Genomic DNA, 26,784 nt, shown 5'->3' on the forward strand with positions numbered 1-26,784 from the left:
CAACAAGCATTCCAGTGGTCGCCCTTCGAAGAAAACTTCACGCCTGCATGGAACAGATGGCTACATGGTAATTAGTAGCTCGGATGAGTCAGCGCACTCCCCATGAAACTTCGTACAAGTAGATCATAAGTACTCTACCCTTTTGCTATTCAGTAGTGGCCTATCTTGAGTATGCATCGTAACTTAGTTTGACATGGGCGGTCGTAAGTGGTGTCTCTTTTGCAAGATGTTGGTCCAAAGTCTGTAGAAGTAATCTACCCTTTTGGTACCCTTTTGTATGTTGCACCAACGTCTGTACAAGTATTATATGGTAATTGTGGGTGTTTAAGTAACGACTAAATTATGTTTTCTGTATTGAGTACTCCAACTCCAAGCAACCAGTATATTGATTTGGCCCATGCTCTTTCGTTTTTAGATATGACAGTGTTCAATTAATGTGACACCACTATGCTGTAATATAATGTTATAAGAAATATTAACTGTTGTTATTATGTTATTACATAATGGTTGTGGTTGTGTTTGTTTGTAAAAAAAAATGGCGTAAGTTGGTTAGTACATGTATGTGAACCGTCACAACACCCAAACTGCAGAAAGTGAAACTTGTTCTTGTCCGTCGTTGTCAAATACATTGAACACGAGTCAACCGAATTTAAGTTCGAAGTACATGAAAATGTTGTCCATCATTTTCAAATTCATTGTGCTCCACTCTTTCGTATTCAAGTTCATGAAAATCTTTTGTATTCAAGTTCACGTATTCAAGTACATTTTCAACCAGATTGGGAATCACAGTGGCATAATCCACACAAATTATATCCTCAAATCCTACAACTGTCCAATATCTCAATTGTAAACACTGATATCATAATAATGTGGCAAAATATAGTACATTATACATCGGAACAAAAGTGGCAGGATCCACAAACAAAATAATTTCACCCATCACAAAATAGTCACATCTATAATAATGTGCCAAAATAGAGTACCTTACACAACATCGACACAAAAGTGACAAGATCCACAAACAAAAGACTTCGATCCATCACAAAAAAAGTCACAACCATAGTAATTTGCAAATATATAGTACCCTGTACCATGTCCGGTTATGGATTTAGTAGGCGTTTGATTAAGCTGATCTTTCCTTCCCGATCGAGCCGCAAGAACAACGCTAGTTTGTTGGGGTTATCCACCAGTAGCTCCGCCACACACACTTTCTCGTCTGAATTTAATTCCGGAATGGTTCCTAATGTGAACAACACATTATCCATAGCATTTTCAATTTTCGAGTCAGCCGACATCTCTTTGATGAGGTTTGACATTGTTTCCTTCGTGATATCTGCTAAATTATTGATTGCAACAACAATTTGATTGTCGACGTCGTCTATTTGCTTGCGTTTCTTCGACCTCACCTTTGAAACTCCACTTGGATTTGAAGGGAGAGTCTGAGCTACGGACACTGATTCACCATCTCCTTCCAATGGCCGGTAAAAGTCGTCCATGCCAAATTCAATGTCAATGGGTTCATGCGCAGTCATATTTAAGACATCATGAACTACAGCTGAAAAAGTCTCCACTCGATCACCTGTTGCCCTATCATAACCGAAGATTTCACACCAATCTTTGTAGTGTGGCCACCGCTTGTAACGCAATGCTCGAACACTATTGTCGACCTGAAATATATTCGATGTATTATTGTATTTATTTCAAATATGAAAATAATAATTATAAATCAAATTTATGACCTTCAGTATCGCTTCCCATGCTTCATTTGTAGCGTCAATCATGTTTTCTGTGTCATTCCAACCAATCCCACTTTTTGCTAGCATTGATGTCAAACATCCATAATGTTTCTTCCACACGTGTATCTTCGAAGTTATGTGTGGATGCCCACGTAAATCTGAATCTTTGAATGCATTCCTCATTGCAGATTCCAGTAAAGGTAAATACCCATTACGGAATCCGTTCTCCGTTTTATATCCTTTACTTATTATATCTTTCAATGCCACAATTAGAACCTCTTCCTCGGGTGCTGTCCAACTACGTCGCAACTTATCTGTTTTTTTACCTTTCGACGTCACATTTGTGCTATCCATTGCCTTGAATTTTTAGACCACATACACCTGTCACACATTAAGGTGAGAAGTTAGAATGGGAGATGGTACATTATGTTGCAAAAGGGATAAACACATGTTACAACATAATTTGAAATACAACAAATAATCGAATACATATTTCACAAAACAAGTGTTTTTACAAACAACAGTAGTACGTAAGTAGCATAGAAAATCAAGTTTGCAATCCAGATACAGTAACATACAACACTTGTCTTAGTTTTGGTACATCGACATTGCAAAGTTATCTCTTCACATATCCCATGCATCGGACGAATTAAAATCATCTATAAAGTAATTCTCATTCTGTGGCATTGGGCTTAGTGTCTCCTCTTCAATCTCATCAAGAAGATTATCCGGCATTTGAGCTCGGACAAAGTTGTGTAACAGAATAAAAGCCATTATGATTCTGTTCTGAGTTTTAAGTGGGTAGAAAGAAGGATTTCGAAGAATAGCCCATCTTTTCTTAAGCAAGCCAAAAGCTCTTTCGATCACATTCCTAGCTTTGCTATGTCTCCAATTGAACAGCTCTTTGTAATTCTGTGGCGCAGTTGTGCGATTTACCCAAGCATCCCTATGGTACGGTACTCTTCTATATGGAGTCAGGAATCCCTGGACGTTTGCATACCCGTTGTCGCACAAATAGTAACAACCTGACATTGAAGCCATAGATTTTGTTACTACATTTACATTTGAAATAATAATGAAAAAAGATTTCATGAAAATATATATTTAGATATGCTGAAATGTGATGATAATATCAACCAAAATACTAACCTCTTTCGAATTTCAGTCCGTCATCACGTGACAATGCATCACGAAGAACTTGGCCATCCGCTGCCGATCCTTCCCACCCACAGAGCGCATAAATAAAATTCATATCTCGGTCGCACACTCCCAAAACATTCATGGCAATGGTTCCTTTTCTGGTTCTGTACTTTCCCTTCTCTGTTATAGGCACGTGCACGTTTACATACGTACCATCCAATGCACCGAGACAACCCTGAAACAGAAAGTACATAAACAGGATTAACAGGTATTAGGATGACTACTATAATACATTCTACGTACAACATTTTAAATCGAATTTTTAATAAGCCGTATTCAGTAATTGTTCATATTACCTTGAACCATTTCCACGTCTCGTCCGTGCAGGTTTCATCGACTGGGGAAGGCTTCACAAGCAGTATAGTGTGTAACTTCAATACTGACCCCAACACTTCATGGAAATGGGTGCTGATTGTTTGACCACTTCGTAGATAATCATGACCAATGACTCGGTTTTTTTTATGATGCGCCAAAATGGACAAAAACATTGCCACTTTTTCTTCGGTTCTGACATATCGAGAATGGTTCAGCCCGCCAACGTGGGTTAGCAAGTAACATAGTTGTGCAAATGAATTTCTATTCATCCGCAAATTCACGACACATTGAACATCTCCGGTTTCAATAATTCTTCTCAAATGGATCATTTGTGCAGTCATTCTTTGCGTCATGCTGTACGAAGCTGACGTTCTACGTGCTTGCAGCCGTCGTTCGGCGATACATCTCGTGCGATGTCGTATTAAAAGACATACCGTGAAAATTGTACGGATCATCATTTGGTGTAGGATCAGGAAAATTCTAATGTTAGGATGTCTACGGTCCATTTTGCACACTTCTTAAAAAGTGTAACAAAAGTTAGAGAACGTGACAAAAAAAAAATACATAAGCTCTCAAGAACAAAGTTCAAACTGTTGTATATCAGGTTAAGTTGTAGTAAAAAAAAAAAAATTCTACAATTTAAAATTTAAGTATTTTGTTGTACAGTAGCCAAACCGAAATTGAGATCGAATGTCTACGACAGTGTCAAATGAGCATAAATTCTCTGGATTAAAGCCGACAAAGAAAAATAAGAAAATGGTACATTACAAGAACAAACAAAACAAATGACAACAAAGCAATAATCTGTTTGTAATACAGATTTCTACCAAAAACAGGAAAAACAAAAACACAAATTTAGCATCAGTGATTATTTATCCTCTAATGTATCTTCTGTCAAAGATTTACGCAGAAGATGCAACATAAATAATCGAAAATACTTTTAAAACTGTAATTTATTAAATTTTACCTTCGAATAAGCTTCTGATTTTTTCGGATCTGTCTTCAAAATCAGGATCTACGATTCTCCACTTTCATTCTCGGAAGTACTGTGCGGTGGTCAATTCTTGTGAACAAATAAGGACAGTGGAGTGGACCAAACCCACTTGCAATTTTTTAATAGACATTCAGGGCTATTTCGGTCATTTAACATTATGAATGTTGCCTGATAAATGTTATCCAGCTTTAATGCGTGGATGTATTCTCCAACAGAAACAGTACAATTTGTCTAACAAGTAGTCAGTGCCAACTTTGAAAATGCAACCAAACGAAAGACTACTAAATAATCCACCCGTAATACCACTTACCAAACTGGGCCTCAGATGATTATTTGAATCTTTTTTGTTGTCGTCGTTTGCACAGTTGATGGATAATTAAAGAAAGTAGCTAGAATTTTCTTGTAGAGAAGGGGTGCATGAACATAAAATCTCTTTAATTCTACATTCGGTGGCAGAATGCATAAATTACAATAAAGTTATTTTCAATGCTTATGATCTTGTAATGTTAAACATTTTTTTTGTCTTGCATTAATGAAAAGAAGGAAGAGGGGGAATGCTCTGCTCGCTCCTGAAGAAATTTTCTGGATCAACTGCTGTCTTTACCTTAACCAGTCTATCAAAATTCCCTTTGAAATACTTCAACCCGTATACCTTTGCTTGGTGGTAAGTACTGTTACCATTATCGGTGATGCCAATATCAAAATCCCTATAATTGAGATATGCTTCTCTTGGATTCTTTGACACGAAAGGAGTCATGTAACTATAGAGACGTCTTGTCTGTGCAAGGTACTTGTTTTCGGCTTCAAAACCTGCTTCCTTCCAGTTGGCAAAATACTGAATCTTGAATATGTTCCCTTTTCTATGTGGAAATGGTGTTTTTGACTCGGCAATTGTGTTCATTTTCCCACCATAAGGATTGAAAACCATCCCGGCTTTTCCTAAATTCATAATCTGCTTCCACAGCCCTTCCAACCCATCTTTTGGCATCGGAGTTTTCAGGTAATCTGATTTCCTCTTGTTGAAGCTGATGGAATCGAGTTTCCTTTCAAGTAAAACCTTTTCTGATGTTCCATTATCGAAATTTGCCCAGAATAGAACTGATTGAATCCAGCTCATTTCTGTGCAATCTTGTTTTGTCAATCCCAGTTCTGGGAATTGGAATTTCATTACAGATACTAATCTATCAGAATCGCCAAGAAATAGTGCAATAAAAGTCACTTTGACAGTCTTCCCCTCATTGCCATCTGCTGATTTCTTTTCTGAATTCTTATCTTTCTTAGTACCTGGTTGTACAAGAAGTCTTGTGAAGAGATCATCAGCTATCTTGTTTGCTACGAATTGCCAACGGTAAACAACGTCTGTAACATTTTCTTCCAACGTTTTCTTGACCCTAAAAACTGTCACAACGTGTGGCACACGCACTAGTTTAATCTTGTATGCTGTTACAACTCCAAAACTAGCACCCCCACCACCTTTGATTGCCCAGAAAAGGTCTTTACCCATCCCTTTTCGATCCAAGATTTGACCTTTCGCATCAACAATCCGTGCATCCAACAAATTATCAACCGTAAGGCCAAATTTACGTAACATGTTACCATAACCAGCCCCGCTTATGTGCCCGCCGACACCAACAGTGGGGCACACGCCTGCAGGATATCCATGTACTTTGCTTTTTTCCCAGATTGCATAGTAGAGTTCACCAAGTATTGCCCCAGATTGTACCCAAGCAGTTTCATCCTTTATGTTGATATCGATTGATCTAAGATTGAACATGTCAAGAATGATAAACGGGACGTTAGAAACATAGGAGATACCTTCATAATCATGGCCACCACTGCGGATTCTGAGCTGCACACCTATATTTTTTGTACAGATTATTGTTGCTGGCACTTGCGATTCGTGAGAAGGGGTCACCAAAAGCAGGGGTTTTCTTGTCGTCGAAGTGCTGAAACGAGGATTTCTGATGTAATCTTGTAGAAGTTTGGCGAAGGAAGAATTCTGAGGACCGTAGACTATCTTAGAGATTTGATCCTTGGGTTTTATGTTGTCTGATAAGCAGCGGACGAAGGTATCGTAAACCGAATTATCCGAGGTTGCCGCAGAGGAAAAGCTGAGGCTGCTCGAAAAGAAAAGCAGCAGCAGCAGCATTGAGAGAGGGATGAAAAGATCAGAAGACATTTCTGGGTGTTTTCCCAAAGTCCTTGCGTTATGTATACATATATATATTCACTACCAAAACCTACGAGGGTATGCGTTTAATGCCATATTAAAGGAAGATTTTTTGAGAAATATGGAAATCGGATTAATATATGATTCCGTGATTTCTTATTAATTCCAAAGTCAAAATTCCGCAGATTACGAAATGAACATTTTATGATTTACTTTATATTTTGACTTAATAAAAATAGGATTGAAACTGAATTTTAGAATTTCATTTTGGATTGGACAATAAAAATATTATTGTTTGAGACTAAAATATCATATTACTTTTATTTTTAAAATACTTTATTTCTAAATAATATATATGTAAATAATCATATTATTTATGAAGACAAATCATATCTGCATTAAATAGTTTTTCTAGGAAATGAGGAAGAAAATTAAATCAAGAGGACACTGATAAAGAGGTTATAATTTTTTTTGAAGATTTGATTAGCCATTGATTTACACTATGATTTAACTTTTGACTGAATAAAATACACATTTTTGAATTGGAATTGGATTTCAAAATCTATGAATTTAAAATTTCATTTTGATATTGGGATAAAATCTAAAATCCTATCTACAAATTTTATTGGACAATTAAATATAATATTACTTATTTTTTAAATACATGGTTCATAAATAATATTTATGTAAACACTCATATTTTGTTTAAATATTTTTTAGGAAATTTAAAAAGTTAATCAAGAGAAGATTGAGAAAAATTTGACAATTTTTTGATACATTGGGATTTAGTATTGAAAATAATAAATATTTTTAAGAGGAATAAAAAATATATATAAGTTTTTAAATATAAAATATTTTAAATTTGTTTTAAATGACTTGTTCAAAATATATAATAAATTGTGCATACATCGGTAGCATAGATTTTGGGAAATTTATATTAAATGTAATTTTATTATGAAATTTGAAAAATAGACATAAATTTAATATTATTTTATCCACAACTCAAATCCTTACCTAGGGATTTCATCTTGGGGAATTGCATTTTAGGTATTGTATGTTTAGATTTTTGCGATTCTGATATTTGCTATTTAGCCCACTATATTTATTTGTTTCTGTCACAATTTTAATTAATTTGTTTTTTCTATGATGTGTGAGTTTGACATAGCGCCACATCAATAATAATTTGTCAAAAATACATCAATAGTAGTAAATTGTCAAAAATATTGAATATCAAAATTAGGAATTTCACTTTTACCAGGATCAGTCGTGAAATGATGGGCTAAAACATAACCCGACTACTTAGTAGAGCTTGGCCGGAGGAGATCTATGTAGCTAACCTATTTAATTCCACTCAAATTTGATATGCTCGCTTTTAGACCAATTTAAGAAGGTAGCTTGAACTTTAAGGTGTTGAGAAACCTACAAGGGCTTTCGCTAATGTCGAACACGATGGTTTTAGATGAATCGAAAATGACAATGATTTGATTAAAACTTGGGAGGAGAAGATAAAATTTACTAGAGAAATTCATATATCAATTGAGGAGGTGCACGTATTTTGTTCATATGTACCTTTTGATTATTTAGAAGAGAGAGATTAGGATGAGGCTGGGCTTAACTGGACAGTAGTAGATAACGAGAGTGATTGGGATAATTAATGAGGGTGTGACAAAGGGACAATAAAATGCAGTAGATATGGAGTTGCAGACCACAATAGAAAAACTTGCAAGACAGATATTGAATCACCAGCTCCATTTATAACTGAAGAAGTAGTTGCAACATAAGAACCAATGAGCTAGCTCACACAAGGACAACCAATTATGAGCCAACTACAATGTCAAATGCCCCAAAAATTACATGTTTCCTAATTTGTATATCATGGTTTACCTATGAAATTTATTTATATTTGTATATATATCTATTGGTCAATGTGTTATTCGTAATGGGTGAGGAGCAAAGTTGTGAGAGCCCAGCCCAATTTACACCCCAAGCCCAGCCCATTTTAGTCATTAAATTAAATAAAATAATAATAATAATAAAAGAAGAATAATCATGAATATGCCGAAAAGCTTATTCTTCTTCTTCAACAATTCTTGCACCTTTGACTGGCCATATCTTTGCCATCAGTTGTCATTTTTCAAAAGCAAGCATAGTTTCGGAAAGCTCTTGACAAGGGCTATCTATCAATACTCTTTTTCTAGGAAAACTTGCGACTTCCGCAAACTCGTTGGAAATCTTTGCCTATTTTCGTCGATATTGTTGTTGATAGTAGGTGCTATATCGGAGCTAGTTGGAGGTATTAATAAAATTTCAGAATTTATTTGGGCATACTTTCGAAAATTCAGAATTTTATAATCGAGTTTTCGAATATTAGTGTTCAATAATTAGATGTTTAGATGCTATAGAATTGTCATATATTAATTTTAGAAATATTAAAAGCCTAAATTATGGATTTTTGAAATTTTAGGTTAAATTGGTGAATATTGGAAAAATAAATGAAAGTTGATATGAAATAAATTATTTGCCACATGATCGGATTCTTCGAGAAAATCCTTAAGATATTTCGGTGGTAAATTAAATATCAGTCGAGGTATGCATGAACTGTTTCATTATGACATCTATAATGATGTGGAATGACGTTAAGTATTTTGTAATGAGTTCTGGTGTGCCTTATATGCTTATGTGAATAACGTGGTTGCATTCACGATATTTTAGAGTTGATACGCTCTGATTGATAAATGATCCCTATTTTTATCCTTTAAAAATAATAAAATATAAATATATTTATTTTGAAGGGAATATTTGAGATATTTGTCGAATAGTCAAATTAACTATTTATGAATAGTATTTCGAGCATTGATTCCGTTGATTGTTATCATTATTGATCTGTTGAGATATTGAGTCATCGATGGAGCGAGTGATAGGATTATCATACTCCTGATGATTGCATGAGGACTGGCCGCGTCGCTATCGGACCCTCGATGCTACGTGTATGGATGAGCGGCGGCTTGATATTTCGTTGCTGCATTGCTAGCACAGGTGGCCACTGTTCCTGTTGCTGATGCGTTTCATTTGGACTCCGTTTTGGTATCCGTTATTTCGTTGTTACCAACACGCATTGAATTGCATTTCATTCTATTTTACTTGATTTTATTTCATGTCAGTTATATTTGTCATAATTTTACTGGTTCGTTGTACTGGGGCCTGATCCTCTTTTTTTTTTTTTATGCTGTGGTTGATTTTGATGCCATATCAGGTTCGAAGAGGCTTTGACGCGTCTGTTGAAGCATCAGGTAGCGGTGCCCAGTAGTTAGACCAATGCCCCGACGAGTGGAATTAACAATTCCATCAACGTTTGAGCAGTTCCAGAGTTGCTAATTGCCGACACAAGGGTTGAATATAAGGGCTCCTGCACCTTTTTTTGGGAGATATTTCATTAGAAATGTGAGACATGTGCTACACACTCCAGCGCCACCGCTAATCACTCAAGGAGGGAGAAAGTAGGCAACACTATCCAGCTTGAACTCGATAAAAACTGATATTCGAGGGAAAATGAAACAGAAATCAAAAGGGAAATGAGACTGAATGTTAATGGAGTATTAATATATGTTACTCCCTTTAATATATTGGAGAAGCTTTTTATATATTTATCTTTCTTTCTTTCTTTTCATTTTGTGTTTGAGTTGGTTTCCCCACATAATTTCCAGATTTCCCTTGGAGAAAGTGGCGACTTGCAATTAGTGAACGATAATATTGCTAGTATCCATGGTTTGTATAAAAATCTCAAGTAGGTGACAATAATACTTGATATGTTTTGCATAAACTTAGTCAAAACACAACAATACAAAACAACTTATTCGAATCTAATAAAATGAGTATATATAGGTGCCTCCTCATTCTCAATCTAATAAAATTAAAAATGGAATATTCACCAACTTATTTTATTTATTTAATTAAATATAATGTAAACCTTATATATTTATATAATAGATAGATATATATATAGTGTACAGTGAAAAACTTTACTATAAAACGAAGACCTTAATAAATTATTCATTTATTTCATTCGTACACAAACCAAATTATGGAGTAAACATCATATTGTGGATACATATATATTACAGCAGAATTGTTGATTAAGAAATAACACTCGTACGTTATGAATACTATTTGGTCCGGGGGAAGACTGGAATGCTTTGCTCGTTTCTGAAGAAGTTTTGTGGATCAACCATGGTCTTAATTCTGACCAGCCTGTTGAAATTATCCTTGAAGTACTTGAAGCCATAAACCTGTCCCTCCCTGTAACTGTCCCTTCCGTTATCGTTCGTTCCGATATCGAGATCCCTGTAATTCAAGAAGGCTTCCCTTGGGTTCATTGACACGAAAGGGGTCATGTAAGTATGCAGCGCTCTCGTCAGATTTATGTAGTAGTCTGCAACCTCGACTCCGCCGTCGTTCCAGTTTGTTGCGTACTGCAGTTTGAAGAGGTTTCCTGCTCTATGCGGGAAGGGTTTTGAAGAAGCTGGGATCCTACCCATTTCACCTCCGTAAGGGTTGAATGTCAGCATTGGGAATTGCAGTTCCACCATTTTTTTGAATATGAATTCAAGCCCTGCCTTTGGCACCGGTTTCTTCACGTAGTCGGATTTTCTTTTCAGGTAATTCAGAACTTGAGGAACCCTACTGAGAAGGGCGTTTACCGGGGTCCCTGTCGAGAAATCAGTCCAGAAAAGAACTGATTCAACCCAGCTCATTTCAATGCAGTCTGCCTGCTCTATTCCTAATTCCGGAAAACTTGCTTTTATCAGAGAAACAAGGTCTTGCGAACTTCCCAGATACAAAGCGCGAAATGTGGCCCTATTTGTTTTTTGTCCGGAGGTGCTGTTTACCACGTCTAGCGTGAGTCTCACGAATAATTCATCCGGCAAATTGGGTGCAACTACTTGGTAACGATAGATTAGATTTGTGAAGTTCGCATCGAAAGTTCTACGAATCCGGAAAACGGTTACCGTCGGTGGGACTCGGGGGAGATTGATTTTGTACGACAGCACGACTCCATAGCTTGATCCTCCTCCGCCGGTGATGGCCCAGAAAAGATCTTCTCCCATTGATTTTCTGTCGAGAAGCTGCCCGTTGACGTCGATAATCTGAGCATCAAGTATATTGTCAACCGAAAGGCCGTATTTTCGCATCATGTTACCATAACCGCCACCGCCGAAATGGCCACCAACGCCAACAGTGGGGCAAACTCCGGCGGGGAAGCCATGAACGTTGCTTTTTTCAGCAATCCTGTAGTAAACTTCACCAAGAGTGGCGCCACATTCAACCCAGGCGGACTCGTCGGCGATGCTGACGTTAATAGCCCGTAGATTGAACATGTCAAGAATGAAGAAGTTGGGATGCTCGGACACGTACGAAACACCTTCGTAGTCGTGGCCGCCGCTTCTGATCTTCATCTGGAAATTGTATGCTTTAGCGCAAATAATGGCCGCTTGGATGTGAGAAACATCCAATGCTGTGATAATGAGACGTGGTTTGGGGCTGTTGGATTCATTAAACCTTAAATTTCTAATGTAAGTTTGCAAAACAGATGAATAAGATGAATTATCTGGAGTGTAGAGTACAGCTGAGATTGGAGCGGAAGAGGGTTTAGGGTAATTTTCAAGGCATTGGATGAAGTCCTCATATTGAGATGGATTAGAACTCGCCAATGAGACACAAAATACAAGCTGGGCTACGAAGAAAGAAAATATAATTGAAGTTTTCATTACTGTTTTTTTTTTGTTGCTAAATTATGATATGATAATTGAAAGGATTTTAGGGTTGGATTATATAGACAAATATTTAAGAGATAATTCAATATTCAATTATTTGAAAATGACAAATTCAGAGAAGAGAAATAAGACTCGCATACTACAATCAGCCTTTGACATTCTAGTAGATATATATATATATATATATATATTTTGCTTTTCCAATAATATTACCTCAAACGAGCTATAAAATAACCAAAAGTCAATGGGCGCAGCTACTCAGTGTTCTTCCATTCCCATAATATATATATTTTTCTTTGAGCCGAAAACTAATGCTCTTTTCGCATTAGAATTTCGAAAAAACAAACTAGTACTGTGACTCAGAAAAATTTATAAAGCTAGCTGGTAGAGATAATTATGCATGCATATAGGATCGATAATTAGTTAAATTTGGCGATGTAGCATCACTTGGTAGCTCAACTGTTGGCCATGCATGCATCAAGTTTTCCTGTAGAAAGGGGCCGGGCTATGCAAGATTACGTGACAGGGTGGGTCGATCGGTCAATGATATAACTTTTTTTTGGGTTTTCAATATATGTCGTACGTGTAGATTATGATTATCACAAGTTTTAATAGAACAGCACGCGTAGGCAAACATATAGATGATATATTAGGTTTTCTTTAAACACATCTTAATAGGAATTTTGACAAGATTTATAGTCTAATTAATTACATATCTTTTACTTTTTGAGATTGATTAATAGTCAAATTTTGCTGCAACAATTATTGGACAAAGTCGTACGTATAACTCGCATCTAAAAAAGAAATAAATGATTTTTTTTGAGAAAAAAAGACTGCATGCACTAAAAACTTGTAAAAATAATTATCGGAGTTTCATGAAATTCCATCATTTTCTTTGATTATGAAACCCTGGCTTCTAACTCAATTCGAATTTTACTAATATTAATAATTTGCATTGACAATGAATATCAATAATATAAAAAAAAAAATCTTAAAGAGCAATTTCAAAGATTGTCGAATTAAAAGTTGAAATCTCGCAGATTAAATATGTCACATGTGCTGCATGTTATACGGTACGTGAATGAAATTGCATTGGATCTCCAATTATTATTATTATTATTATATTATTGTTTCTTACTTAATATGTTAAGCACATCTTTTCATTTTAAACTTTTAATCATTATGGAGTAAATCTTCACCAATGATTAAGTTGTTTGAATTCCCACAACCTCTTACATATGATATATATTATGATCACAATCACACGATATTATAAAGGATTTTTTCCCCCACAAAATCAACGTCTTTTTTTATTATTTTTTTATTTTTATGATTCTGTCAAAATTTTCATTTATTACTCAAACGATATATATCTTAAATAATATGTTATCGTTTGATATGATTTTCGACTTCGTTCATGAATTAATTTTGATGAAGTTACCATTCAACTTAAAAATTTTCAAAATATGTTCGGGTAAGTAATATTTAATAATTATATATAAATTGATAAGACGTTATTGTCATGCAATAAGTAAATAAATTTGAGCCAATTGTCTTGATTTGAACATTTTTATTTTGAACTCGAGATGAGTTTATTATAACTAGATCTCGAACCCGAGACCTATAATTTCCGAACTCGAGACTTTGGTGGTCCAGATGAGCTTTAAGCTAAATTTTGATTGATGGTGTTCAAATCAAAATTGAGTTGGAGCTATAATTCATTTGTAAGTGATCATGATAAAGGCGAATTAGTCACGTGTCTATGCTGATTAGTTTCCATCCACCAATTAATTATTTATAAGTTGTTGAGATTTCAAATTTGGAAAAGTCAAAGTCTAATATTGGAAGCTTTAAAGAGCTTATCCATTGAAAAATATAAGCTCTTTAATAATCCGAATTTATTTTTCAAGATCTTATTTTAATATTTTGTAGACCAAAATATCGCCATAATAACCCGCATACGAAATTCTACATTTTCTTTTGCTTTCCTTCCTATGTTTTTTGTATCAATATTTTCTTTTGCTTTGCTTGTAAGGATTTTGTATTTCTAAAAATCTCTAATCTCTCACAAATGAAGACGTTGTCCGCCGCCTCAGACACACTGCAAAGAATTTAATTATTATGTTAAAGTTTTTTGACTGAATTTAATTATATCGGGATGAAAATTTGGATTAAATTGTTGTTTGACCTACCTACGAATACGTACGACTAATATGAAAGAGAGAGACTTTGTCTTTATTTCCATTCATTCGAGAATGATGGGATTGTTAATAAGATAAAATGTTTTACAAACGAGATGACAATTTCTAGACTCACGTTATTTCTTTAAAATTCTTTTGATCACTCTCCCATTTTCTTTAGTTTCAACACCGATAATTGGCTACTTACTTAAAATTCTCGATTTTCCAACTTATAATTGGTTGTAAAAAATTCACGATGGTTATTTGGGTGTGCTGCTTATATTCATATACCAAATAATATGAATCCTGGATCTGAGCAAGATCTGGAATGGTGGCCTTCAACGGTAAGTCCTCAACCGAACTGCATAACGATCATAAGGATGGTGATGAAATCCGTGTTCATAGTGAACCACCAGCAGAAAGTTCTCGTGGTACAATGACCACGCGTTCTAGAAGAGAAATGCGACCATCAACAGATATTCCTCAAATGAATATATTTCACTAACTGACGAGGAAGAACTAGAGAGCTTCAAGGAACTATTACCAGTGAACACAAGGATAAGTGGATGAAGGTCATACAAGATGAAATAAAATCCTTGCATGAGAATGAGACATTTGAGCCGGTGAAGCTACCGAAAGGTATGAAAAGTTTGAAGAATAGTGGTGTTCAGGTTGAAGCATGAAGAACGCAATAGTCAACCAAGATTCAAAGCTAGAATTGTCGTCAAAGGTTTCGAGTAGAAACATGGGGTCGACTTTTACGAAATATTTTCACCTGTGATGAAGATGACATCCACCTGGATTGTTCTAAGGTTAGCATCTAAGCTTGATCTGGAGGTGGAACAAATGGATATCAAGACTGCATTCTTTCATGGGGATTTGGAGGAAGAAATCTACATGGAGCAACCAGAGGAGTTTGCAGAGAAGGGGAAAGAGGACCTCGTGTGCAAATTAAAGAAGAGTTTGTACTGTCTCAAGTAAACACCAAGACAATAGTATAAGAAGTTTGCATTAGTGATAACTCAAGATGAATTCAAGAAAACAATTGCAGACCATTGTGTGTTTGTCAAAAATACCTCTGATGATGATTTGACTGTGTTTCTGCTCTATGTAGATGATATGTTGATTGTTGACAAAAATGTTCTGAAATCGAAGGCCTAAAGAAACAACTAAGCAGGATTTTCTCTATGAAAGACTCAGGGCCAACAAAAATAATTATTGACATGGAAATCTATCTAGACACGTATGCCAAGAAGGCTTGGTTGTCTCAGGAGAAGTATATTGAGAATGTACTTCAGAGGTCTAACATGGACTAGGGTAAAGCGATTGGATGTCCTCTTGCCAACCATTTCAAGTCGAACTCAAAGCAGAGTCCTATTACTGAGGATGAGGAAGAAGAAATGAAAATTTTCCCATATGCTTCAGCTGTTGGAAGTCTGATCTATGTCATTGTATGTACTCAGCCAGATTTAGCTCATTCTATAGGTGTAGTGAGTAGATTCCTTCTAAAACCGGGAAAGGAACATTGGGCTGAAATATAATGGATATTCAGATATCTACGGAGAACTTTTAAACATAGATTTAGTATTAGAGGATCCAGACTTGAGATTGTAGGCTACACATATGCAGACATGGCAGGAGATGTTGACTCCCAAAAATCCACATCAGGGTACTGATTAAATTTGCAGAGGGAGCTGCGTCATGGCGGTCAAAGTTGCCAAAGTGTGTAGCATTGTCAAACGCTGAAGCGGAGTTCATTGCAGCAACTGAAGCATGCAAGGAGCTGTTATGGATGAAACCGTTTTTGGAGGACTTATGTTTTGTGCAAGATCAATGCAAGTTGTTCTGTGATTGTCAGAGTGCAATTCATATTGGAAAGAATTATTCAATGCATTCAAGATCTAAGCATATTGAAGTTAGCTATCATTGGATACATGATGTATTGGAGAGGAAGTTGTTAAAATTTGAGAAGATTCACACATGAAAACAGATCTGATATGATGACCAAGGTATTACCGAAATGGTAGTTTGAATACATCAGAGCTATTGCATGTCTGATCGAATTCACAAAATGTGCTTGAGGGAGAGAAATGCTAATATTCAAGTCAACAAATTTGAATTCAAGGCACATCATTTTTGACATATAATTAAAACATGTTTTGTGTTAGTAAAAAAATAGTTGGTTTAATTATGTATAATTTTTTGTTTTCTTCCCTAAACTCCATCTATAAATATCCATTCATTCTTTATTTCAAAATCACACCAAAACAAAAAATCCACTCATGTACAGTCATAAGTGTAGAAGTGAGATAAAAGATTTAGTGTGAGATTTATTAAGGAGTGTTTATCTTGGAAGTAATATGATTAGTGGAAAAAAATGAGTGTTAAAATCAGAGTGTTCTGAGTGAAATACTTTGTATATACAATTTTCTTGTCTTCTTGAGAGGTTTAGAGTGGACGTAGCTCAATCTTGGGGTGAACCACTATAAATATTGGTGTTCATCTTATTTATTGTTGATATTACTTATGATGTTTTGCTACGATGTTACTTCGTTTATTTCCCTGATATACCAACAAATAGCACTTTGATTGTCACAGAAAATCGTTACTTTGTGCAGCTTAACATCGACATGCTTAGACCGTTCATGGAAGACCTGATGTTTTGTAAGGTGAATAGCACGTGGCCGCATATGTATTCCACTTATGTGGTTGACAGGGTCACCACAGGTTACAACATGGATTTTCAGCTTGTTGTTCCATAAATCGTGAACACATATCTCGTGAGAGACATTCGAGTGATAATATTCCCAGCAAAGTCTGAATTCACGTAACCTGTTGCCACCTCATTGTTTCCACTGTCCATTTTAAATTTCACACCATTCAAGGATCCTTTGATGTACCTAAATAACCATTTCATGACTTCCCAATATTTCTTGCCTGGGTTTGCCATGAATCTATTAATCAAACTGATGGCATATGCTATGTTTGGCCTAGTACAGATCATCACATACATGACACTACCTACAACACTTGACTTTATCCATATACATTCACTCTTCCTCAGTTTGTGGTGATTGTGCTGATACGACTTTAAAGTGTGAAGCTACATGACCTCGTACTATCTTGTATTTTTACATGTTGAAACATTCAAGTATATTTTCCAGGTATCTGCTTTGATTAAGTGGGAGTTCCTTGATAACACTTTTTCTATAGATATCCATACCTAAAATTAGGGATGTAATCGAGTCGAGCCGAGCCAAACTCTTGAATGTTTGAGCTTGGTTCGTTTATAATCGAGCCGAGCTCGAGCTTTATTTAACGAATATATGCATGGCTCACGAGCTTATTCAAGCCTTTATCGAGCCTAAACAAACTTAATAAATATGAATTATACATTTAAATTTTCATTAAATTAATTAAAAAGCAAATTATATATTTAAAGAAAAATATATTATTCTTATTAAAATTTGTAAATTTATTATAATAAAATTATAATAAATAAATTCAATAGATTTTTCTATATATTTCATAAATAATATGTAAAATCAATAAATCAAATATCAAAACTTATATTTTTTCATCTAAAATATTACTCATTAACTTACTAACGAACATGTTCACGAGCTAACGAGCCGAATACTGTAAAGCTCGAGTTTGGTTTGTTTATCTTAACGAGCCTCATTAAACGAGCTTTTATGGAATCGAGCTTCGAATAGCTCACGAACGATTTGATTCGTTTACATCCCTACCTAAAATCCTCTTTGCTGCCCCAAGGAAAGCCGTAGAAAGCTGATTTTTGAGAGAACTTATTTCTTGCTTGTCACTACGTGCTAGTAGCATGTCATGCACGTAGAGGAGTAGATACATCTTTACACATGCTTCCATTGTATTTGGTTACACGCACCAATCATATTCACACTTCATAAACCCAAGTGTTACCATAAATCATCAAATTTCTTATACCATTGCCTAGGGGCTTGTTTAAGCCAGTACAAAAATTTAGTTAATCTGCATACCAATGGCACATTTGATTTGACTTCAAATTTTTCTGGTTGGCTCATGTAAATCAATTCTTTGTGTTCGCCATGAAAGAATGCAGTTTTAACGACTAACTGTTCTAATTCAAGGTTATCTTTAGCCACAATAGATATCATGGTATGTATCGACCTATATTTTGCAATCGGAGAAAATATTTCATGAAAGTCTATTCATTCGGTTTGTGAGTACCTTTGCAACCAGACGAAGTTCGAATCTTGCCTCATCTACTCCTAGAAACCCACATTTCCTCTTAAATACAAACTTTGGAGCAAATTATTCTGGTATTTGCTGGTCTTGGAACAAGATCCCATGTATGATTCTTATTCAAAGAGTCAAGTTCTTCCCTCATAGCTTGCTGCAACCTTAACCTCTCATGAGAATTTAAATCTTGTTGTACAAAGATTGGTTCATCTTCATTTATTGATGAGGCTACTGTTAGTACATATGACACCATGTCTGCATAGCCAAATCTATTTGGTGGTCTAATATCCTTTCGAGGCCTATCTCTAGTAAGTTGATAGTCTTGAGATTGTGATTTGTTATCTGGTTCTATATGAATGTCAATACCCGCATCAATTTTTATTATCTCCCTTGTTGATGAGATTGGTTGCAATTATACCTCAATTAATGTATCACTAGTATCATTAATATCTTCTTTTTGTGACAGTGTTTTACTCATCTTCATGGGAAATTCATTTTCAACAAATGCTACATCTCCACTTATCGCTGTTCTTTCCATCCCTGGCTCAAGACATCTTAGCTTATGACCTTTCATTCCTTCGAGGACCTAAAAAAATGCACATTCTAGCTCCAGGATTAAATTTTCCAAGCTTTACATGTGCATAGGCAATGCATTTGAATACTCTTTAAGTGTTTTAGAGACGATGGTTTTCCATACTACTTTTCTATTGGATTGAGCAGACATGTTGGGATTGATGGGCTTCGATTTATTAAACGACATGCCTGGGCAGTATGAATTTGGTAGTCCAAAGTGTGATAACATACATCTCACACATTCAAGGATCGTTCGAGCAATCCTTTCCGCTAGATCATTTTGTTGAGGTGTTCTTAGAACTGTTAGATATCTTGCAATTCCCTTCCCCAACTCATCGGAACATGATTCTAAACTGTTATCTATTCTCAAATATTTAACTTTCTGTTTAGTTTGATTCTCTTGTAGAGTGTGTCATTCCTTGAAAATATTCAGAGCTTGATTCTTATATTCAGAGTATAACACCACACCGTTCTTGATTATTCATCTATTGTGCACATGAAATAATTAGCTCATCCATTTGAGGTCACTTTAGATGTCCCCCATGAGTCAGAGTGAACATAATCAAGATGCGCCTTGGTTTCATGTTTAGCATATGTAAATTTTACTTTGGTAGCTTTTCCTCTAATGCAATCTTCGCAAAAGTCCAAGATAATGGGATGATTGCCTTGAACTAGTCCTTATTTGTTCAGCTCTTGCATTCATATTTCATTGATATGTCTCATTCTTTGCCGTCATATCTTGGACTATGTTATTTCTTGCTCTGCATTATCTGTTTCCCCTACAAGGACCTTACCTCTAAGAAGATACAACCCATAACTGCTTACCACCCTTCATTACAACTATAGATCCCTTGATTACACTCAAGTTTCCATTTTGAACTTTGAATGAATATCAAATTGATCAACCTCACCCAAGGTGATTAAATTTCTTTTAAGCTCATGAACATATCTAGTGTTCTTGAGGGTATTTTATGTAATATCATGCATCATTAGCCTAACAAGTCCAATTCCACGCACACGACAGTTTTTATTATTTCTTAATATTACTTGTCCACCATCCACTTCCTGAAAGGTTTCAAACCAAAATCTATTTGGTGTCATATGAAATGAAAACACTGTCTAAAACCCACTTTGATCATCCTTTAGGTCGGTTATGCACAACACCTCTGCACTATCATAACCATCTTCTGCCGCATCTATTTCTCCTTGATCCTTTGAGTTATTAAATGATTTCTTTCTTTCTGGACAATCTCTTTGGTAGTGCGTGGGGTTGTGACAATGAAAACCTCCCCCTTTGGTGACTTCTGCCTTGATATGCTCCTCCACCTATTCCTTGAGGATTTCTTGTCATTTTTTTATTTCAGCTATCCCTCGTATATTCAAGCTTTCAGTACCACTATTATGAATTCCATTTTCATTCAGGAAATATGTTTATCTAGATTTCCGAGCCTTTTGAACATCACTTAAAAATAATGAACCTCTTGCATATTTCAATGTATCGACAAAGGTTGGATATGATTTCAAAAGCGAATATAACAGTATGATAGTCTTGTCTTCCTCATCTAGCTTAACCCCAATATTTTCTAGATCGAGTATTCTGTTGTACTCATCTAGATTGTCTCTTATGAACTTAGAATCATGCATTTTGCTGGCAAAGAACCTACACTTTAGATAAATTCTATCTTGGAGTCTTGATCATGTACAGGGTCTCAAGTCTCTTCCATAGCCCTGCAACAGTGGATTCAGATGAGACTTCTCGCAAAACTTTATCGTCTTAGTGGAAGGTAAGAGTGCTAAAGGCCATTTCTATATTCTCAAATTTCTCTTAATCTGTGAGTGATTCTGGAAGGCACTTAATTCATACCAAGGCCTTAGCAACCTTTTTTTGCACCATAATCGCGTGCATTATCCCTCTCTATATCCCAAAATCACATGTGCAATCAAATCTCTCTACTTAGATCTTTGTAGCCATTTGAACACAACCGAATAATTTTGTTGAACCTGGCTCTGATACCAATTGTAGTTGTAATTTCTCACTATTTGATTGACTTGATAAAAGATTTCTTCAAGAACAATAACACAACTTACATAGATTGATCGCACATGGAGGAAGAATCAAGAAATTTAAGCAACGAAAACATGAATTTATGTGGTCTAGCCGTAATTGACCTACATCCACAGGGGAAAATATATTGCTTGATCGATGAGTTTTCAAGTGAAAGATACAATCGTTGAATTTCACTCTCGTGTTTCTATCTTCTGACAAGATCAAAAAACACTCTTGAAATTATATGTGTGTGGCATGTATCTTCTTGGAGATTTCAACACGAGAGTTATCTTCTATATCAACTGCTTGGATTCTCTTGAATGAATTGATCAGATTCCTTGCCGGTTTATTCTATCTGTATATATACATATATATAAGTACCTCACATCGTATTATTGTAAATCATATTTTGATTCTCGATAATTCATGAATTTGTCATATTATTAAGTGTATGAAGTATATAATTAACAAAGAAAGTGAGAAAATATGTTGTGATAATGAAAGATTGTAGTAGAAATTGATTTGTGTTTGAATGGTGTGCTGAACCGCAATAGAGAAGTGACACATGTTACCGTATTCAACACAATTATCTGCGTATTATTTCAAATGAAATGAAACCAATTTCATTAGAAATATAATACATAGTACTAAAACTTTCATGTTTTGAGTTTTGTCCAAATCCATTGGAAATAGGGGCAAAATTATCTCGAAATGTATCGTTTGCATTGAAGTTCATGCACTGACATATTTTGGGAGAATGAGCATAACTCTCTTGTCCAATATCCAAATTGAGTGAGGTTGGTGGCAAATGAAAGCACATAAATCTACAATTTTCATGTTGACCACCTTTTCTAATTCGAATCTTGAAATAGCGTTTCGGACAGAATACGCGCATCCGCACAAGATCTCGCTCACCCGCGCGCGAAGCTATGTAAAAAACATTCCAGACAGAACTAGGCATGCGGCTACGCCAGTTCTCGTGCCCCTGCGCGCACCGCCTATGAATTTCCTCTCCATTTCTCTTGAAGCTTCGAGAGAAAAACGAGAAACCAAGTTCTATCGTCCGAATCTACCTCCAAACATTGTCGAAACTTGAAATAAAGTATATATTCGGAATCCTCGTATTGAGATCGTTCTTTTGAGGTCAATTTCTTTTGGTGTCAGCACTTTTATTTATTGAATTGCTGGAGAAGCATGTATTTGAATTTGAAATCAATATACGCGATAGAATAACCGACGAGAAACTAACTTTCAAAGTCGGAATTAAATTATGTTATGATTTCAATTTTATATGAATTTTCAAAGTTTCAAAACGATTTTAAAACTTGAATTTTGATTGTATATCAATGGATGTATGATAATAATTACATAATAACGAGTTATTATGATTTATAATGCGATATAATTATCCTAATAATGAAAAGGTTAAACTAAATAGCATAGAACGAATTGATACATTCAAGTATGCTATTAGTATTGCATTTGAAAGGGTTAATTGATTGAGATAAATATTTTTATTATGTAGACATATTTTCTGTATTGAAATCCTAAAGCTACATTGAGTTGGAAACAAAGAATTGATGTATGTTGCGACCAAGTAACATACGACAGGTATCTGTGTCATACGATATATGCTTGACTGATTTGACTGAAAATATGTGTCTATATGCCTTATTTGTTGAGTTGATGTGACATACACGACATTCATGATTGGTAGATCGATGTATAAAATAAATATTTTGTTAACACACATCATTTTATACATACATCGATACATGATATGCACGTTGAGCTATGATCCTTAGATACCTTGATATCATTGGATTTTGATTCTGGGGTTTTGAGCATGATACTATGTTTGTCATTATGTGGCCTATAAAACATAGCCATTTGTGGCCCCTCTGATTGATTGGTTGAGTTTTGGGATCTGATGACGCTTTGCCGACGCTATCATATGGATCATTCCTTATACTTGACTGAGGCCGGTGTGCCAGCTCAAGCATTGATTTGATAGCGATTTGATTGGTTCCGATACTTGCTCAGTGGATGTGCATTTGACCTGATATCTCCACGACATGCATGCATTGCATATCATATATCAATGTGTAGATATATGTTGTATATATTATGGTTGTTTCATTGGAGCTTTTGCTCACCCCCAAGGGGGGCTGTTGTCGTCTTTGTGTATAGACAATGGCATGTACTCCATGTTATCAGGAGACCGGAGAAAGTACTTCTGGAAAGAGACATCTGAGTTGAAGTTGAGTGGTCTATCCCAGTATATATATGTATCTATTTATCGGGACATTTTTCGATGATATGAGTTGTTTTTATGCAGTTGATGTCAGTCATGTGTGAGCTTATTTTATAGTGTGATATGTATAGACGAAACTTTATTATATACTATTTTTAGTATTGTAATTATAGTTGACACATTTTGGGCTCATTGTAAAGAAAATTTTTACTCGTTTTCTACTGTAATTAATTAACTCTAGTCAAATTGCATTGTAATTATAACCGAAGGGCACTTTCAACCAACCATTCACATTTGGTTATCTCTTGAGTCACAACCCACCGATCTTCTAATAGTTGGATGTCACAATTTATCAAGTATTGTGCATGTCAACTGTGGAGGAGACCGAGAACGCGAATATTTATAGACAATTTGTGACGGTTTTTGGTAAAATCATCGCTAAATATTAAATCGTCCCTATTAGCAATGGTTAAGCAAAAAGCGTCACTATTAGCGACAGTTTAACAAAAACCGTCGTTAAATATTCTCTAAAATCGTCGTTAATTAACAACTGTTCGCTAAAATCGTTATCGTTTCTCCAAAAAAATGGAACTACATCTTCTCCCAACAGTTTTTCGGCGATGCTCTGGAACAGCCGACAACCGCTTTGGCAAAAGTTTCAAATGTTCCAGACGGAAATGTCGATATTTGGAGCACTGGGTTATCTCTAGTCGGTATCCCTATCTATATCTTGGCAGAGAAACATGATATCAAGATGGAATTTCGATTCCTTGCCAACATCGTGGCCAAAGCAATTTTAGCCAAACAGGAGCATACGAAAATATCACCTAGAAGAAGTTCTAGTAAATGGCTGTGATTGTAACAAAAATTGGTATCAACTGGTATAATATTTTATTTGTGACTGCAAAATGACCAAGAGAAATGGTCAGTTTGAAGGATTTCAAATGAATTAATATATTTTTTTGTAAGTTCCTATTTAAATATACTAATTTTTTTTTTAATTATTTTGACCAATAATCTTACTTGTAATTGAATTAATAATATAGATGACAATTGGAGGCAAAAGTGGCCTGGCCTACGTTACTGTTTATTTAAAAATACTCATAATGTTTGGCTTATATGCATCATGCATCACACATGTTAGTTAACGGAGGAATGCTTTGCTCATCTCTGAAGAAATTCTTTGGATCGAACCTCGACTTCACTTCCACCAATCTCTCGAAATTGTTCTTGAAATACTTGGCTCCCCAGATTCTTGCCTCTTCATAACTTGTGAGCCCAGCTTTACTCTTATTATTAACTCCAAGATCAAGATCCCTATAGTTGATGTACGCAGCTCTCGGGGAAATTGAAACGTAAGGAGTCATGTAGCTGTGAAGCTTTCTGACCCAATTCACACACTTCTCCGCATTATTTCCCTCTTCTGTTAACCAAAACACAATATACTCGATCTGGTAAAGATTTCCAGCTCTGTGAGGAAAGGGAATGGATGATTCTGAGATCGCATCCATTCTTCCTCCGTACGGGATTATGTCGATCTCTCCCGTTTCAATTTCGTCTAGCAATCTCCAAATCCCTTCAAGATCATGTTCCGAGATGGATTCCTGCACGTAATCTGTTTTTACTTTGAAGTGGGGCACAAATGGTTGGATTCTGCTCAGCAACACTTCAAGTGGTTGGTCTGCAGGAAACATGGCAAAGTGAAGGACAGATTCAATCCAACTCATTTCAGTGCAATCTTCACGCACTAAACCCAACTCAGGGAAACTTTCTTGCATAATTGGCAGTAGCTCATCGATCCCGCCAAGGAAAAGCGAATGAAAAGACGCCTGAATGGTGCCACTGGGGATCTTTCTTATGACAGTTCTGAAGAATATATTTTCATCTATTTTGTGGGCGACATATTGCAACTTTTGAACTAGTTGGGTTGCATTTTGTTCCGAAGTTCTATCAATTGTGAAAACAGTGACTCTTTCAGGAACGTCCACCAATTTTATCTTCCATGCAAGAATCACGCCGAAGCTGGAACCTCCGCTACCTCTGATAGCCCAGAATAGATCTTCACCCATGGATTCTCTATCAAGAATCCTGCCATTAACGACAGCTATTCTTGCATCAATGACATTATCGGCAGCAAGACCATATTTTCTCAGCATGGTACCATACCCTCCTCCACTTAAGTGCCCGCCAACGCCAACAGAGGGGCAAAGGCCTCCAGGAAATCCTAGAGTTTGGCTTTTCTCTGCAATTCTATAATACAAAGAGCCTAGAGTTGCTCCAGACTGAACCCAAGCGGTTTTCTGCTCAGGCATCAATCGCAACTTCACTGAGGTTGATCATATCAAGAATCATAAAAGGGACCTGTGAGACAGAAGAAAGTCCCTCCAAGTCATGGCCACCACTTCTAATTCTAATCTGCAAGTCATTTTCTTTGGCACAGTGGATGACCGGTGGGATTTGGGTTTCATATTCTGGGGTCACGATCACCAGCGGTTTTTTAGTAGATTCCGACTTGAATCTTAAGTTCTGGATTGAAGATTCGAGGACGGATTTGTAGGAGGACTTGGTCGGGGTGTGAACAGTGTTGGAGACTAAGGTAAAGTTTTTGAATTCATTTTGGAGACATTCCAGAAAATATTCATGCCCATAGGCGGAAGCTGCCCATGAGATAGTAAGGATAACAAGAAGAGTAAAATTAGTAAGTGAAGAGATCATGGTCGGAGCAGTCTTCATTGATAGATCATTAATGTCTATGAAATGAGATGCATGCCATCATTTGTATATTTATAAAGGAATTTTTTTTTTGTGTTTGTTTTTTCGTGATTTTGGTTCTCTGTATTATTTAATTTCAGTTTAAATCCACAGGTTTTCCTATTTTTTAGAATTTTGATCTTTCGCAAGAAGTACGGATACGACAGTCATATTAATATCAATTCAGAAAAAAATATTAAAATTCTCAAAAAAATAAAATTAAATATTAAAACCTTGAACAGAAAAGCTTAATTATTATTGATGTTTGAGTGTGTTGTGATTAAATTATTGATGGGCGACTTGTTTACCAGCCAAATTTGACTCACAGCCATTGGCATATACGATATATGATGTCATAGGTTACGTTTCGATATGGGTTTGATTTCTTTCATTCGTTATTATTACAGTGATCTTTACTTGACCAATGACTGGCATGGCATACTCACCCGCCATTTTTGACTACCTTACGCATGTTTTTTTTACCAATATTTTAATATATTAAATAATTTTGACCGACCACAGGCATAACCGCATAAGTCAAATATAAGGTTACA

The 26,784-nt window shown here is 35.7% G+C and overlaps 4 protein-coding genes and 1 pseudogene across 4 annotated transcripts; all 5 read right to left on the reverse strand.

Annotated features, from left to right (window-relative positions):
* Positions 1 to 1,065: 1,065 nt before the first annotated feature.
* Positions 1,066 to 2,105, reverse strand: LOC142527757 (uncharacterized). Its single transcript, XM_075632675.1, has 2 exons — positions 1,740 to 2,105; positions 1,066 to 1,667 (listed from the first exon to the last, which is right to left on the reverse strand). Exons 1-2 carry the CDS (start codon positions 2,088 to 2,090, stop codon positions 1,101 to 1,103), a joined length of 918 nt encoding a protein of 305 aa, XP_075488790.1. The 5' UTR covers positions 2,091 to 2,105; the 3' UTR covers positions 1,066 to 1,100.
* Positions 2,106 to 2,360: 255 nt separating this feature from the next.
* On the reverse strand, positions 2,361 to 2,777 carry LOC142526191 (uncharacterized). Its single transcript, XM_075630439.1, has one exon. The coding sequence runs from the start codon at positions 2,775 to 2,777 to the stop codon at positions 2,361 to 2,363; it is 417 nt and encodes a 138-aa protein (XP_075486554.1).
* Positions 2,778 to 4,667: 1,890 nt separating this feature from the next.
* On the reverse strand, positions 4,668 to 6,418 carry LOC142527160 (berberine bridge enzyme-like 21). Its single transcript, XM_075631886.1, has one exon. It carries the CDS (start codon positions 6,392 to 6,394, stop codon positions 4,775 to 4,777), a length of 1,620 nt encoding a protein of 539 aa, XP_075488001.1. The 5' UTR covers positions 6,395 to 6,418; the 3' UTR covers positions 4,668 to 4,774.
* A 4,022-nt stretch (positions 6,419 to 10,440) lies between these two features.
* On the reverse strand, positions 10,441 to 12,214 carry LOC142527887 (berberine bridge enzyme-like 8). The gene has a single exon (XM_075632873.1). It carries the CDS (start codon positions 12,178 to 12,180, stop codon positions 10,579 to 10,581), a length of 1,602 nt encoding a protein of 533 aa, XP_075488988.1. The 5' UTR covers positions 12,181 to 12,214; the 3' UTR covers positions 10,441 to 10,578.
* A 12,318-nt stretch (positions 12,215 to 24,532) lies between these two features.
* LOC142527285 (tetrahydroberberine oxidase-like) lies at positions 24,533 to 26,250 on the reverse strand (annotated as a pseudogene).
* Positions 26,251 to 26,784: the final 534 nt, after the last annotated feature.

Source organism: Primulina tabacum, chromosome 15, assembly GCF_025594145.1.
Source record: "Primulina tabacum isolate GXHZ01 chromosome 15, ASM2559414v2, whole genome shotgun sequence".
Classification (NCBI taxonomy): Eukaryota; Viridiplantae; Streptophyta; class Magnoliopsida; order Lamiales; family Gesneriaceae; genus Primulina; species Primulina tabacum.